The sequence below is a fragment of the Anguilla anguilla genome, chromosome 7 (assembly GCF_013347855.1).
Source record: "Anguilla anguilla isolate fAngAng1 chromosome 7, fAngAng1.pri, whole genome shotgun sequence".
In the NCBI taxonomy this organism is placed as follows: Eukaryota; Metazoa; Chordata; class Actinopteri; order Anguilliformes; family Anguillidae; genus Anguilla; species Anguilla anguilla.
Window position 1 is genome coordinate 44,233,848 of NC_049207.1, and position 14,314 is coordinate 44,248,161.

General features: G+C 44.9%; 1 protein-coding gene across 2 annotated transcripts in view; it reads left to right on the forward strand.

The window, feature by feature from the left end:
• efcab6 (EF-hand calcium binding domain 6) overlaps positions 1–14,159 on the forward strand; it is a 28,101-nt gene extending 13,942 nt beyond the window's left edge. For both annotated transcript variants that reach the window (XM_035427746.1, XM_035427747.1), the window contains exons 12-29: positions 370–534; positions 952–1,032; positions 1,177–1,337; positions 1,882–2,004; positions 2,364–2,520; positions 3,133–3,247; positions 4,426–4,526; positions 4,611–4,840; positions 6,044–6,131; positions 6,370–6,488; positions 7,290–7,569; positions 8,210–8,401; positions 8,946–9,191; positions 9,492–9,689; positions 10,109–10,298; positions 10,870–11,054; positions 13,055–13,204; positions 13,656–14,159. In XM_035427746.1, the coding sequence (XP_035283637.1) occupies positions 370–534; positions 952–1,032; positions 1,177–1,337; positions 1,882–2,004; positions 2,364–2,520; positions 3,133–3,247; positions 4,426–4,526; positions 4,611–4,840; positions 6,044–6,131; positions 6,370–6,488; positions 7,290–7,569; positions 8,210–8,401; positions 8,946–9,191; positions 9,492–9,689; positions 10,109–10,298; positions 10,870–11,054; positions 13,055–13,204; positions 13,656–13,778 (2,904 nt within the window). In that variant the 3' untranslated portion in view covers positions 13,779–14,159. The remainder of the gene's footprint in view (positions 1–369; positions 535–951; positions 1,033–1,176; positions 1,338–1,881; positions 2,005–2,363; positions 2,521–3,132; positions 3,248–4,425; positions 4,527–4,610; positions 4,841–6,043; positions 6,132–6,369; positions 6,489–7,289; positions 7,570–8,209; positions 8,402–8,945; positions 9,192–9,491; positions 9,690–10,108; positions 10,299–10,869; positions 11,055–13,054; positions 13,205–13,655) is intronic.
• Positions 14,160–14,314: the final 155 nt, after the last annotated feature.

Sequence of the window (14,314 nt, forward strand, 5' to 3'; positions counted from 1 at the left end):
ATGTCACCTTCGGTGTCCTCTGTGACCAATCCGGGGCAGATGAAGGTGCTTGCGGATTGGTCAGGATGGACGGTCGTATTTCATGTAGTACAGCGAGTCTAGCTAGAACTTGTATTTAGGCATTTTTGTAAACCCACTGGCTCTAGAGAAGCTGAAGCTGAAATCTTAGGATGGACAGATAAACAGATCCCAGACGATTCTTCCACAGATTTCATGGGTTCAGCAGATGCTCAGATAATACCTTCCTTCTGTTCTCTTCGCTTCTTGACTACAAGATGTTCCAATACTCTGTCACAGTACAGAACGTCCATTGATACTTTACCTTCACTGCATTTGGTAAAACCCCTTAAAACATCTTCATTGTTGCAGGGCGGGGCTGGGAAGGTCACACGGGCGGAGTTGCGGAGGTTGTTGGAGGGCCGGAAATGTCGCCTGACAGAGCAGCAGTTTAAGGAGCTGATGATCTTGCTGGACCCTGAGCACACTGGTGTTATTCACTGCGAGCGCATCCTGGAGCTACTGCACCCACCACCGGTAACAGCATCACCCTCCACCCACCACAGGCTAGCATGCTAACAGCATCACTCTCCACCCACCACAGGCTAGCATGCTAACGCCATCACCCTCCACCCACTACAGGCTAACACGCTAATATCATCACTCTCTTCCCACAGCATGCTTACATGCTAACACCATCCCCCTCCACCCACTACAGACTAACACGCTAATATCACCACTTTCTTCCTACTACATGCTAACACTATCAGCCTCTACCCACCAGAGGCTAACTTGCTAATATCATCACCCTCTTCCTACTACATACTAACACGATCACCCTCCACCCACCATTAGCTAACCGACTAAACAGACATTCATACTCCACCAACTGATTGAGAATGTGGAGTCAGAGAACAGTGGGGGGCCCTGACCTGCAGGTGTCGCCCTCTTCAGGTAGAGACCCAGGAGTGCAGTGGCAGCACACAGGAGCTTCAGCAGAAATACAAGCTAACTGAGAGTGATGCCTGGAGCACAGTGAGTTAACCAATGAGAGTCTTCCACTAATGCTGATTAGCCAATGATAGCACAGCTGGGACAGCATGATGGCATTTTCAGGGTGGCAGTACAGTTATGTCTGAGTTTTCTGATCTGACCCATGCTCTGATTACCTGTGTGCAGGTAGAGGGGTTACTGCGGGACAAACTGTCCGAGCACCTTGACCAGGTCATGGAGGCACTCAAAAACTACGACCGTGGTCATAATGGGACGGTTCATCAGAATGAACTCAGGGAGGTCATCAACCGATATGGGCTACCTGTATCAGAGGGTCACTTCTACAGGTAAGTCAGTATAGAGTCACAGACATTTCTACAGGTGAGTCAGTAGGCCTATAGAGTCACAGTCTGAGCAGATTTCTGGGTCTACACTTGTTGCTTTTAAAGTGAACACAAGAAGAACCCTACAGCTGTCTAGGATTAGAGTTAAGGAGTAGTGCTATGGAACTTACCCTCACAGCTGGGTGACTATAGTACAGTGAGTAAGACAGAACATTAACACTGACTGGAATGCAGGTTTCAAAGCCAATGTGGTGCTGAGTGAACCTACGTATATCCTCCAGTGTGATGCTTAGTCACCAGCAGTGAAGAATAATTATAAGCCCCTGTATCTCAGCAACAGGGAAACACAGGTCCATCCACACTCCGTCCTTCTAGTCACATTCTGAAAGCATAATTAAAAATAGATGCCTCTTTTAAATGATCGGTGATCTGCAGGAATGTTGCTGGTTGCTTTTAAAGTGTTAAATTATTAAAAATATTTCAAATCTGACCTAGTTCTGGTTGACACATCTGTGGGACGTGATGGTGTTTCCTTTGCCTGCTGCAGACTTTGTGAGCCACACACGGACTCAGGAAGACTCGCATATGGCCGGTTTCTGAACAGTCTGGGCGTGTCAAAGAGGAACAGAGAGACAGACAGTGCTGCAAAGGCCCAGAGGGCAACCAGCAGGTAACAGCATTAATAATTCTGTGTACTCACTCATTCTGCTAGTACGTGTTAGCTTATAATATATAGCATTTTTATTAGCGCATTCTGCTACCAATTTCATAGCATGGTCATTAGCCCGCTTTGATAGCATGTTGAATTAGCTCATTCTAATAGCATGTGCATTAGGCCCTTTTGCTAGCATGGTGGTAGAATTGTATTTGATAATTTTGGTAGCATGCGTTTGCGCACCCCTGTGCTGGTCCTCTGTAGACAGACCTTACAGCCCAGGATTGACTGTATTTTAGATAATAAATATCTATAATATGATTGAGTTTGGTTTGTAGCTGGAAAGCTCTGGTAATGCACTCTTGTGGTTCTAGGCCATCTGTGCGCAGTGTTAGAACCCTGGCGGTGGAGAACACTGTCCTGAGGAAGCTGAGAGAAAACCTGGCTCTGCGGAACATCACCATTGGCGACTGTCTCCTGGAAACGGGAGGGAACACAGATGGAACTCTGAGTTTAAAGCACTTCAGGAGGGTGAGCTTCTAAACGTTTTCCTTACTCTAGAAGTTTCTGTCATGATTGAATAATGAGCCCAGCAGCACTGGGAGTTCTGAGATAACCCCCTACTGGATTTTTTACGGACATGCCTGCACATTGATTGACTTTGTTCATGTTTTCTTTTTAACCCGCTTAATGTTTAAATAAATCAGCAAACAGCTTGTCAAGAGATAGGGACAAGCAACATAAATATTAATTTTGTTCCCTTATGATAATGGATAGTAATGAAAGCATAGAGGTTGTAGGATAATTTTAATTTTTGACAAGTACACCAGAACTTAAAATTTCAGTCAGTTTTCCTGATGAAGGGTGTGTATGGCCCAGGGGTCTTCAGAGTGCATCAAGTTTTGTTCTTACTCATATCTTGATTAATCGATTAAAGCAGCTGATTACATAGTTAAGTCACCTCACCTCAGTTAACTCACCTCGTCATGTTACTTGGCTATAACCTGGCTGTTGACTTCACGGGGAAAACACAAGCCAGGTTGTTTCACTGGGGTGAATGGCAGTAGAGGTGCTTCACGTATGGTCAGAACGGTGGTGGTGTAGATTAACTGTACATTCCCCTGATGAAATCTCACCCCTCAGATGCTGGAGAACTGTGGAATCCCTCTTGGTCAGGAGGAGTTTGACGTTCTGACTGAAGCTCTTGGTTTTAAGGATGGAACCCTCTCCCATGCCGACTTCCTGGTTAAATATGAAGGTGAGACTGGCCGTCAGGTGTGTGGCGACACACGTGAAGCAGACACTGACACACATGTGCACTCAAGATCCTCACCGCAGGCAAACACATTTCTGTTGAAGTGAAGGTGTTTAACAGACAAGTTAAAAATCTCATTTTTACTTCTGTTTCGTCGACCCAAAATACATATGTGTGAAAAATCATTAAATAACAAAGCACCATCACAGATTCTATAGACACACCAGATAGCCAGCTCCTGAGTTCTTTCCATCCACCCTGCTTCTTAACTACAGGAGGTTTGGGTTGGTAGTTTCTGGTGCTGTATTACAGTGCAGAAAATTCACTGCCTCTTGGCTGTTCGGCACCCCTCCCCCACATCTGTATGTCTGTCTGTCTGTCCTCCCAGATTCCAGCACTAAGCACATCATATCATAGCCTTTTCTAACTCGATGAGTCATCTGCAGGATAATTAAGTGCAGATATAGGTCCTCGTTTCTCATTAGCGGCAAAAACAGAAGGAACGTAGAACGGTTCCGTTTTTGATATTCTGCCTAATTATGCGTTTTCATTGGAAGCTTTTACGGTGAGAGGGACATCTCTCATTTTTATCTTCTGAAACGGCAATTAAAAGGAGCTTTAAATGCGAAGTCACGTGCGGAACACCTCAGAACTGAGAATAAAATGTAGGATGCGCAAAAAAATCCACATTAAAGAACAAATATCTGCTGTTAGACTAATCTCACCTCATAAATAATTCATTTGTCAACAAAACAAACAACTATATTGTTTTCAGTAAGTAGCACAGAAACTGAAGGCTCAAAATTACATTTTCTCCAAACTTCACTTATTGTAGCAGAAGAAAAATGTGCATCCTGCAATAATGTTGACCACTGCATAGTAGGTACAGTATGTGCATACTATTATAACACTGATCACTGCATAATTACATTTTATGTATTTACCAGACACTCTTACCCAGAGACACAGCTTACATTCTTTTATATAGAAGTAATTTATACTTCTGAATAGTAGCTGAAGCAATTGAGATAAAGCACCTTGTTTGAGGCCACAGCAGACTTCAAACCTGCATTCATTAAGTAAGGTCATTTTCCTCAATGTCACAGTTGCAAAGTGTGTGTATTGTAATAATAGTGTTTATAACAGTGTAATAAATGTAATTCCACTGTAATAACATGCAGATAAGAGGGCCACGGAGCTGAATAACGATAAGCAGGCACGCTTCCTGACAGCTGAGGAATGTCTCTCTCAGATGAAGGAGAGGATCGAGAAGCACCACGGGGTGAGAGGCCTAGACTCTATACAGATTTAAACGGGTAGCACAGAGATCCATGGCCTCCCCATTGAAGAATTGTTGGCTTTTCAGGACATCCTCACCGCCTTCCTCCTGATAGACCGGAACCGGGACGGCGTCATCGACAGGGGCGACGTCAGACGCCTGATTGACAGCCTGGTGTTCGTCACCAAAGAGCAGGAGTACCAGCGCATGCTGGACTTGTTGGGACTCAAACCCGGAGCCACGCTCAACTACACAGAGTTCCACAGCACCATCCAGGCCTGCAGCCAACCGCCGGGGCCACTGCCTCTTTCAAACAAGTGAGCTCCCTGTCTCCCAAACATACCCAAATGAAATATCATCAAACTGTGTCTTACAGACATACATAATCAGACATTCATCTATAGCCATTTATTCATATATACATACTACAGTATATACTATATATACGTAGGTGCAAAATAGCCCTGCTCAGCATTCTTTGTTTACCTTGTAGGTTAATCAGGCAATTAATATCTTTCTATATAGGCATTGTGTTGCTGCTCCGTGAGTGTCAGCCACACAGAGAGAGTGAATAATTTAAGCCTTGATCTATTAAATGAGCGAAATTATTTTTTGTGGTAATTCCCCTTTAAACATTTCCTTATTGTATGGTGGTACAGTATCCACAACCTGCGTGCTGTCAGTGCTCTGATTCAATTATGACAAAAGTTGTTTTGGACTACAAGTCGTTATTAAAATGAAAATGCTGCTTGCATGCTCATGAATAACTCAGAGCTATTTGTTTGGTAATGGATCTCTGAAGGCTGCTTGTTTTCTAATGAATCACTAGGAGCTGTTCGTTTGCAAAATAATTGCTAGAAGCTATTTGTTTGCTAATGGATCGCTAGGAGCTGTTTGTTTGTTAATGAATCGCTAGGAGCTGTTAGTTTGCTAATGAATCGCTAGGAGCTGTTTGTTTGCTAATGAATCACTGGAAGCTGTTTGTTTTGCAATGAATCGCTAGGAACTGTTTGTTTGCTAATGAATCGCTAGGAGCTGTTTGTTTGTTAATGAATCGCTATAGGAGCTGTTTGTTTAGAAAAGAATTGCTGGGAGCTGTTCGTTTGCTAATGCATCGCTGCGAGCAGTGTGTGTGTGTGTGTGTGTGTGTGTGTGTAAGCACGTGGACCTGTGGGCAGCGATACTGAGTGTTCGCTCATTGTGTGGTCCTGTACCAGGAGCCAACGGGTCATTAGTCCCAGGAGTCACTGCTCCCATGCCTCATTATTCCTTTAGGTCTTGAAGGTTCAGTAGTCCGTTTGATACTGAGAAACAGTTCACCAGTTCATTCACTGGTTAGATGGTCGATTGGGTCTGCTGCTTGCAGATGTAACTTTGCTCCTTAGGGCAGTTTGGGTGCATTGCTGCCATTGTGGCTCTTTCTTTGCATCACAAGTAATGTCTGTTGCAGTCATGCCATATGAAACACAGTAAATAACACTCCTCTGTTTCTTAAATAACATTCTTACATTTCTTCACAGATCGAAGCAGTTTGTGGAAGAAGCAGGTGAACAGGTCCACAGTCACCTGGTGTCCCAAGCGCGCCGCGGCTGGTCTGAGATGGCGAAGGTGCGTTTCGTTTAAGGCAGACTAACGATCGCCCGATTAAAGAAGGCTCTGCAAACTAAGTTTCACATTTTCACCACTCACTTCCAACAGAGTGGGACTTAAATTTTCTACAGTTTTCTGTATTTGTCACCCTGCAGTCTTGAATGTGGGAAATGTATGTGCAGTCACTTTCCCTAAGAGCTGAATGTAAACGGTGGCAATAAACAGCGATTTGCGCGTGTGTCTCCTCCCTGTGCAGGCGTTTGCTCACTCTGATGAGGAGGGAAATGGCCTCGTCTTTAAGAAGGACCTGAGAGAGCTGCTGTACTCCTATGCTTTGCCCATAACTGCAAACCAGTTTGAAAAAGTTTGGTCCAGGTAACACACATTTTTCTTCGGGCACCAGGTTAGACAACCGCTAGTGGTGTGGGCTAGAGTTAAACCATTTTTGTTACATTTTTTCTTACACGAACAATAATAATTTTCACTTTTTATCTTTTCTATTTAATTGAAATGTTTTCATTAAACAGTAATAAAGAGTAGCATGTTATCTGTCCACATGTGCTGGGATCTCTTACAACTTTTATGCTTCAAATGAGAAGGAACCAAATGAAAAAGATATCACACTAGTGCCTGAAGTGTTCTTCTCTCTGAGAAGACAGGAAGTTCATTAATGTTATCTGTCGCTGGTTTCACTCAGGCAGTGCGTATATGCAAAAAAATGCCTTCAACTTTCTTCAAGGACAAGCTCAAAGCACACTGTCACTCACAAGAAAGTGGGCATGCTTTACTGTCACACAGAAAGGAACATCCACACGGAACTTCGAATGTCCAGCTTTTTTATGATTTTGACAAATTAAGAGCACAATGGTTTATGGTTCAGCTAGGTAATCTCACGATAAATCAAATACCAATTCTTTATTTTTTTAGCAAACATAAAAATAGCCATTACATTAGTAGCCAGGGTATGTAATTAACTTTACTGTCAGGCTGTCCACCATTTTGATATTTCCTACTTCTCTGTGCATCATTTCATGCTCTTTGCTCAAGGCATGGTAACACATACGGCAGTCTCTGTGCTGGTCTCTACTGGATACAGTGGACATGACATGGCAGGCGTATGCGTTTCTGTGTGAGAGAGACCCGTGTGACCAACCGCCCCTACAATTTTGCCAACAGGTATGACGGAGAGGGAAGAGGCGTGCTCACCCACTCTGAGTTCCTTGAAAAGCTGGGCGTGGCTCCAGAGAGCAGTGGGCGTGGCCACAGCCGGCAGACGGCGGAGGAGCGTTCGGACTCACAGGCACTGGCAACAGCTGGCAGCGTGACACCGGGGCCCCAATTAGGGCCACGCCCAGAGCCCGTCCCTCAGAGAGAGAGCGTGGAGCACCTCAGCCCCGAAAAGGCGATGCTGAGAGTGAGAGAGGAGGTCACGACCTCCTACCACACCCTCCACAAGGCAAGCAAAGAAATATATATAGTGTCTGAGTGAGTGACAGAGAGAGAGAGAGAGGGAGAGAGGGAGAGGGAGAGGGAGAGAGAGACATGTGGCACATTATGCTGAAATGGACTATTTTATGCAGCATTTTTAAAATAATGTTAAATTCCATTATCTGTAATACAGTCTCTGTACGCTGCATTTTTCTGTAATTCTTATTCTGTGGGAAAATATATTATATGATCATATTAGCTATAGGGCATAATGTTATGATACAGAATTTTTCATAAAAAATAAGGTAGCATCTGCCAGTGAAAAATATAACAGTCTAGGAAATGACTACTATTATGGTAGTTGGTGTGCAGTGTGCAGTGTGTAGTGTGTAGTGTGTAGTGTAATGCTGGATTACATCAACATTTGTCCTTAACTTTGACTTGTAAATAAACTGAAGTGTTTCCCTTCACCCTTGTTCTGAATGATTGTGTTGAGGCCTCAGAGTTCATAAGCCTGAAGCCAACCAGCAGCATGTGAGGTGTATTGGACATATGAATTTACAGAATAATGACATATTGTCTCATTTGTAAGAACTGTCAGAGACAGAGGTGAGACTGGTACCCGTCTCAGGTGACACCTCGTTCTCTCCGCTCTGCTCTCTCTCCAGGCCTTCTCTGCCCTCGACAGGAGTGGGAGGGGTACCGTCTCAACCCTGGAGTTCCGGAGGGTTCTGGACCATTTCTGCGTCAGGCTGTCCGACAGGCAGCTCACGCACCTGCTGGCCGATCTGCCCATTAGAGAGGAGGATCACAGCGTCCCCTGGAGGGCGTTCCTGGAACGATTCCGCCCCCACGACCATGTAAGAGCGCACCTCAACATCACAAACCTTACTCAACTTGGTGAGAAAGCACCTTAACATCACAAACTTTACTAAGCACGGCGAGAACGCACCTTAACATCACAACCTGTTGATAACACACTATAATCCCGCTATAAACCATCTTAAACAAGGTGGGAATGTTACTTTACCTGCACAGGCCTGCAGCAAAAGACCTCGCTGATGTTAACAGCTCCCTTCTGCTACTCTGATGCCACGAGAAGAATTTGTGCTGAAATTTAATTTGTTCCAAGGGAAATCTGAACAAGTGCTTTCGCAGTAATATTGCAGTTCATCTGCGTTTATAGAGAAGCCCAAGTACCCGTGAATGTGTCCCTGTGTGCAGGAACAACAGTTTCTGTGCATGTGAGGGTTTGAAGAGTGGGAGCCATTTGAATGTGGTCGTGTTTAAAGAAAGAACAGGAAGATTATATGTTCTTATTCGCACACTTATTGCATGTTAAAAGGTGTGTGTTTTGGGAAGAGAATGAGTGATAAAAGCATGTGTAAAATCTCATGGTCATAGGAAATGGGAACGGTCAAAACAGCTGACGTTCGGCTGGGGAAAGTAGAGAAAATGGTAGGCTCGCTGCAGCCCCGCCCCCTTCCTCTGAGTGACATCCTAGAACGCATTAGGGAGGTGGTCTGTGCCAGGATCTACACTGTCGCCAAGGAGATGGCCGACCTGGACTACGCCCATATCAATTTCATCTCCAAAGAGGACTTTAAGATCTTCTGCGACCGCCATTTCATGAGGCTCACGCCAGAACAGGTACGCCCTTGTTTTGGCACTCAAGGTATGAATCACTCAGCTTTTGTTATGAAATGTATGCAACTGCCCACTTTGCACATCAACAGGATTTTAAATATATATATTTATATATATATATTTCATAGCACCATTTGTACATATACTGTATGTACAAATGGTGCTCTAGAAAAGGCTGAAGTGTACGGGTAAAGGTATTAACTTAACAATCCTTCCGAACAAATACATCCATACCAATACACCACATTTAAAGCATTTTCCTCGATTCAGAAGCAGCTTGTTTTTCTTTCCTGCTCGCTCCAGTTTGAGAGTTTGTGGAAGCAGCTGCCGGTGAATGAGTTTGGAAACCTGGAGTACAAAGAGTTTCTGAAGAGATTCAGTGGGGACTCTGGTGGGGAACCCCAAAGTTTGGAGGGAGGAGAGCCCAGGGCACACTCAGGGGTCCCCACAACAGCCATACGCCGCTGCAGAACTGCCCCCTGCACCATCGGACGCACAAAGGTAGAGTGCTTCAGAAATAATATATGAGGAACACAGCACCACGGACTAGAATGCTGCAGCTGAATTGACTGGGTTGACAGAGGTGTGGAGAATGATCTGCGACTTATGGGGTGATCATGTGACCTGTTAGGAACACAAAGCTGATAGTTTGTGGAACCTGTGGAACCTGTGGAACCAGTGGGTCAGTGTAACCTGTGGTCCTATGCATGTTCCATTTCATCATAATCTTACCGTTGCTCTTCAGGAAATTTAAAATTCAAATAATTCCCTTCAGACAAGCCAACATTCAGGTATTATCATCAATCTGAAAATTGTCTCAATGAAAAGGAACAATGAGAATTTGGTTAATTTAGAATAAGTTCTTCAAAATTTTATTAGAATTTTGTTTTTAAAAAAAAATATGTCTGCCACTCCTCCAGTCAGCAGATGGGGAGGAACCGAGGGGGAACGCCTCTGCGGAGGGGGGCGGGGCCACCCCCCTGCAGAGCTTCGACGCTCTGGACAGGACGGTGCGTAGGCAGATCCGCGGCTGCTGGAGGGACGTCCAGCGACGGTGCCGGGACGAGGACGCGGCGGGATCCGGCGGGATCGGCACGGACCGCTTCCTGGGTACTGTGATGTCAGCAGCGGAGTTTTACATCGCCATTTCCCAGCAGACCCTGCAAACACACCTGGCTCATCTGCTCTATTTACTCTAGAAATTCATTTACATACCAGTGAATTTTCCTTCAGAATACAGATATTTTTTCTAAACAAATATGTGTTCACCAATATTCCAATTAAAATTCTCATTCCATATGATAGTTACTAAATGGATTTTAAACGCAAATATTAAATCAGGAGCCTGAATGACTGAATGGGACATACCTCCCCAGCCCTGATTGTAGACCACCTTTAAGTTTTTTAATTCTTACCAGGAGTCATATACTAAGAATATAGTTATCAGTATGAATAGATGCACTTAGCATATGTGTGGTGAGCGTTCTGGTGCAAAATGGCTGCCGTGCATCACCCGGGGGGAAGCTACACATTGGTAGTGGCTAAGGCGAGTTTCCACCCTCATCACTGTGGAGCACTTTGAGTGTGACAACAGCACTATATAGACGCAACAAATTATTGTTATTATTATTATTGTTAGTAAATGTGTCTGGAGCTGACGGCTGGCATGTTTGTGTCCCAGCCATCCTGCAGGATCTGAGCGTGAGGATGACTCGGTCAGAGCTGGAGCAGCTGGCGCTGAAGTACGGCGTCGCGCTCAACGGCAGGATCCCGTACGCCGACTTCCTGCGACAGCTCCTCCTCTCCCTGCAGCCCCGCCCCGTCACCGCCTTCCATCGACCCAAAGTGCCACTGCCGCGCACGCCGGTACGGCCCGCCGCTCATATGGAGGATCACATGACCTGTGACTTATAGGGGTGATCATGTGACCTGTGACTTATAGGGGTGAACATGTGGCCTGTGACTTATAGGGGTGAGCATGGGGCCTGTGACTTATGGAGAGATCATGTGACCTGCAACTTATAGGGATTATCATGTGATCTGCGACTTATAGGGGTGATCATGTGACCTGTGACTTATAGGGGTGAACATGTGGCCTGTGACTTATAGGGGTGAACATGTGGCCTGTGACTTATGGAGAGATCATGTGACCTGCAACTTATAGGGATTATCATGTGATCTGCGACTTATGGGGTGATCATGTGACCTGTGACTTATAAGGGTGATCACGTGACCTGTATTAAACTACTCAATTCAACTTAATAAGGGTCAACTAACTCAACTGCATGGTTTTAAAGAGGCTTAATAAATAAAATATATCGTTTGAGCTATCTTCCAAGACTACACATCTGGTCCTGTGTAAACATTAATAATTAATGTAAATGGTGTCGTTTTCCTTTACACACACCATAAACACACTTTATGTTGGGGGAAAAGCAGCGACCGGAGGGTGTTATTCAGAGCAAACACACTGCACATGCACTACCGGGTTTACCATGTCTCCATCCTAACTTTACTTTTCTTCGAGGAGTCTGTCAGCTTCAGACAGGTTTCTGAGAGAGAGACGCAGTGGAGCAGCACATAACACAGAGAGGACATACTGTGTGTGTGTGTGTGTGTGCGTGCGTGTGCTTGTGTCTGTGTGCTCATGGGCCTGGGAATTCATTCATTTAAAAAACAAAGAAAAACCATGCCTCCCACAAAATGAGAGCATAAGGCCCAGTTTCCTTCAAAATGGAGCTCCGTGCTTCTCCCACATACCCGATTTTAACAAGCTTCTAATTAGAACACAGGCAGGTGTGTAACTGGCTGTGCCAATTAATTTGGTGGGCCAACCCACAATCCTCTCTGGCCTTTAACACAGAGGGCTCATTCCAATCGTTTATTTTATCTGTCCTCGTCTCCTCAGTCCTTGCCTGAGCCTGAAATTGATCAAGGTCCACCATCTTTAAGGACATTCCAATTCATTAAACGCTCCTTGGAGGAACGGGCAAGGAGGCTCTCGGAGAATGCTTCAGCAAGGATACACGAGTGAACCCTTTGCAGAATTATTTTTTTGGAAAGCATATAAATGATCAACCTGTGGATCCACCTCTCTTCATCTGCCACACCGGTAATTAACGTGGTTTCAAACTGATGCTTCACCAAACAAGGACGTTCCATTTTCCTAATACACATTTCCTCAAGTCCTACGTCCTCGTGTCCTTTCCTCGCATCCTTTCCTTGCATCCTCCATTGAGTGAAGCTAAGCAGCAAGGAAATGACATGAAGAAAGGATGCATGGAGTGAAAATAAGCGATTGGAATTAGCCCAGAGACTGCAGCTCAATCTTTCCCAGTGTCCACCGCCCCCAAAAAATCCTGGCCTCAGGCTGCCATGGTCATGTGACTTATTTATGTTCGAAAGATGAATCTGTCAAACATCGCAACCTGGAAAACTCAAGACCACAAATACAGAACTAAATATTTCTTTCGCCCCAAAGGGCTGTTCAAAGAGCCATAGACCTCTCTACAAATGGTACTTCAACACAGAACCATGGGGTAGTAAATGATGTATTCTTGTGTTTTTGTTCTAGGGAGATTATATAATTTATTTGTCTGCTTAGCAACCTCTGGCATAATGACATGAGAAATGTAGGAGACACAATGACAGATATTAATAACAGATATGCCGATTAAAATAAGACAAACTCACAAGCCGGAGGTGATGAGGGTTACAGCCGAGGCCTCTGCAGGATTGCTGATTGAGGGGGACATGCTGGTCTGCGCATTGAGCATGCTCAGTCTGGTCTACGTCTGTTTCCATTCCGTGTGGCCTGGTGCAGTCCGGTCCACTCCGGTCTGATGTGCTTCTCTCCCCGGGTCCAGGTGAACATGGGGGTTCTGACGGGGCCGTGTGCCGACGCCATGCTCAGAATGCTGAGCTCGGTCCGGAGGCTCCGGAGACCCATGAGGCAGAGCTTCGTCGCCTGCGATCCATTGCGGACCGGCCAAATCTCCATTGGGGATTTAAAACAGGTACGCTGACCTCAGCCAATGCTGCGTGCTGATTGGTGCAAACGGCAGGCTACACCTGGCCTGGAAAACAGTCAGTAATCTGCAGGAATCTTACTGGCGTCTAGAAGGTTTAAGCAGGTATCACACATTCCAGTCAGGAATTGGCTGGCTTCAGTGTTTTTCAGCTCAAAAGTTCAGTTTAAAGAACTGATTGGCTAGAGTCCACATATCTTGTTTCAAAGGCATATATTGGCTGCTAGATTGAAATCGAAATGGAACCACAGAAACTTACAGCACCCACTCCCGGACTGGAGTTAAACCTGCAGACACTATGACCTCCGGCACTGGAGTTAAACCAAGAGGCACTGCGGCTCAACCAGTACTGGAGTTAGAGAACCGTGTTAAAGGATATAAAGTAAGCCAAGGTCTGTGCAAAGTTTCAAAACCCTGTGTTCTGTTGCCTCTATTGCAGGTACTGGGGCAGTACGGAATCAGCCTTTCCCAAGATGAAGTCTTCCATCTTACCTCTTACTTTGACAAAAATCTCTCTGGGAAGATATCCTACAACCACTTCCTGCATACCTTTCTACAGTGAGGGGAACATGCAGGCAGCGCCTCCCTCTGTGGAGCTGACGCAGCAGGGGGTTCTGGGTAATGTCTGTGTGGTTAATTTTTGATGGGATTTACCAGTGAGAAATATATACTGAAATAAGACTGAGTATAGAGACACATTCACTATAAGAAGAGTGAGTACAAAGAAACATTCTCCACAATAAAACTGAGTGCGAAAAATATTCACTACAATAATTGAGAGTGCAGAGAAAATGTAACCAATCAAAACATTCCTGTCTTTGCATATTTTCTATGATTCCCCTTTCAGTCCAGGCTTGTGTTTGAATCATCGCTCCTTTGTGAAATTTTGTAGCTAATTATTGCTTTTTTTTACTTACCCAAATAAACTATTTTCTACATCTGAGCCTGTGCGGACACCTCGCCTTTTCAGAGCAGAAGCTTTGTGAAGAAATGTGTAAAAACGAAAAACCGGTAAGAGAAGGACAACGGGGACCGCAGCCTGCATAGCTAAACATGAAAGGAGAACGGTCCTTTCTGAAGGCTTCTCTATAGAGACGT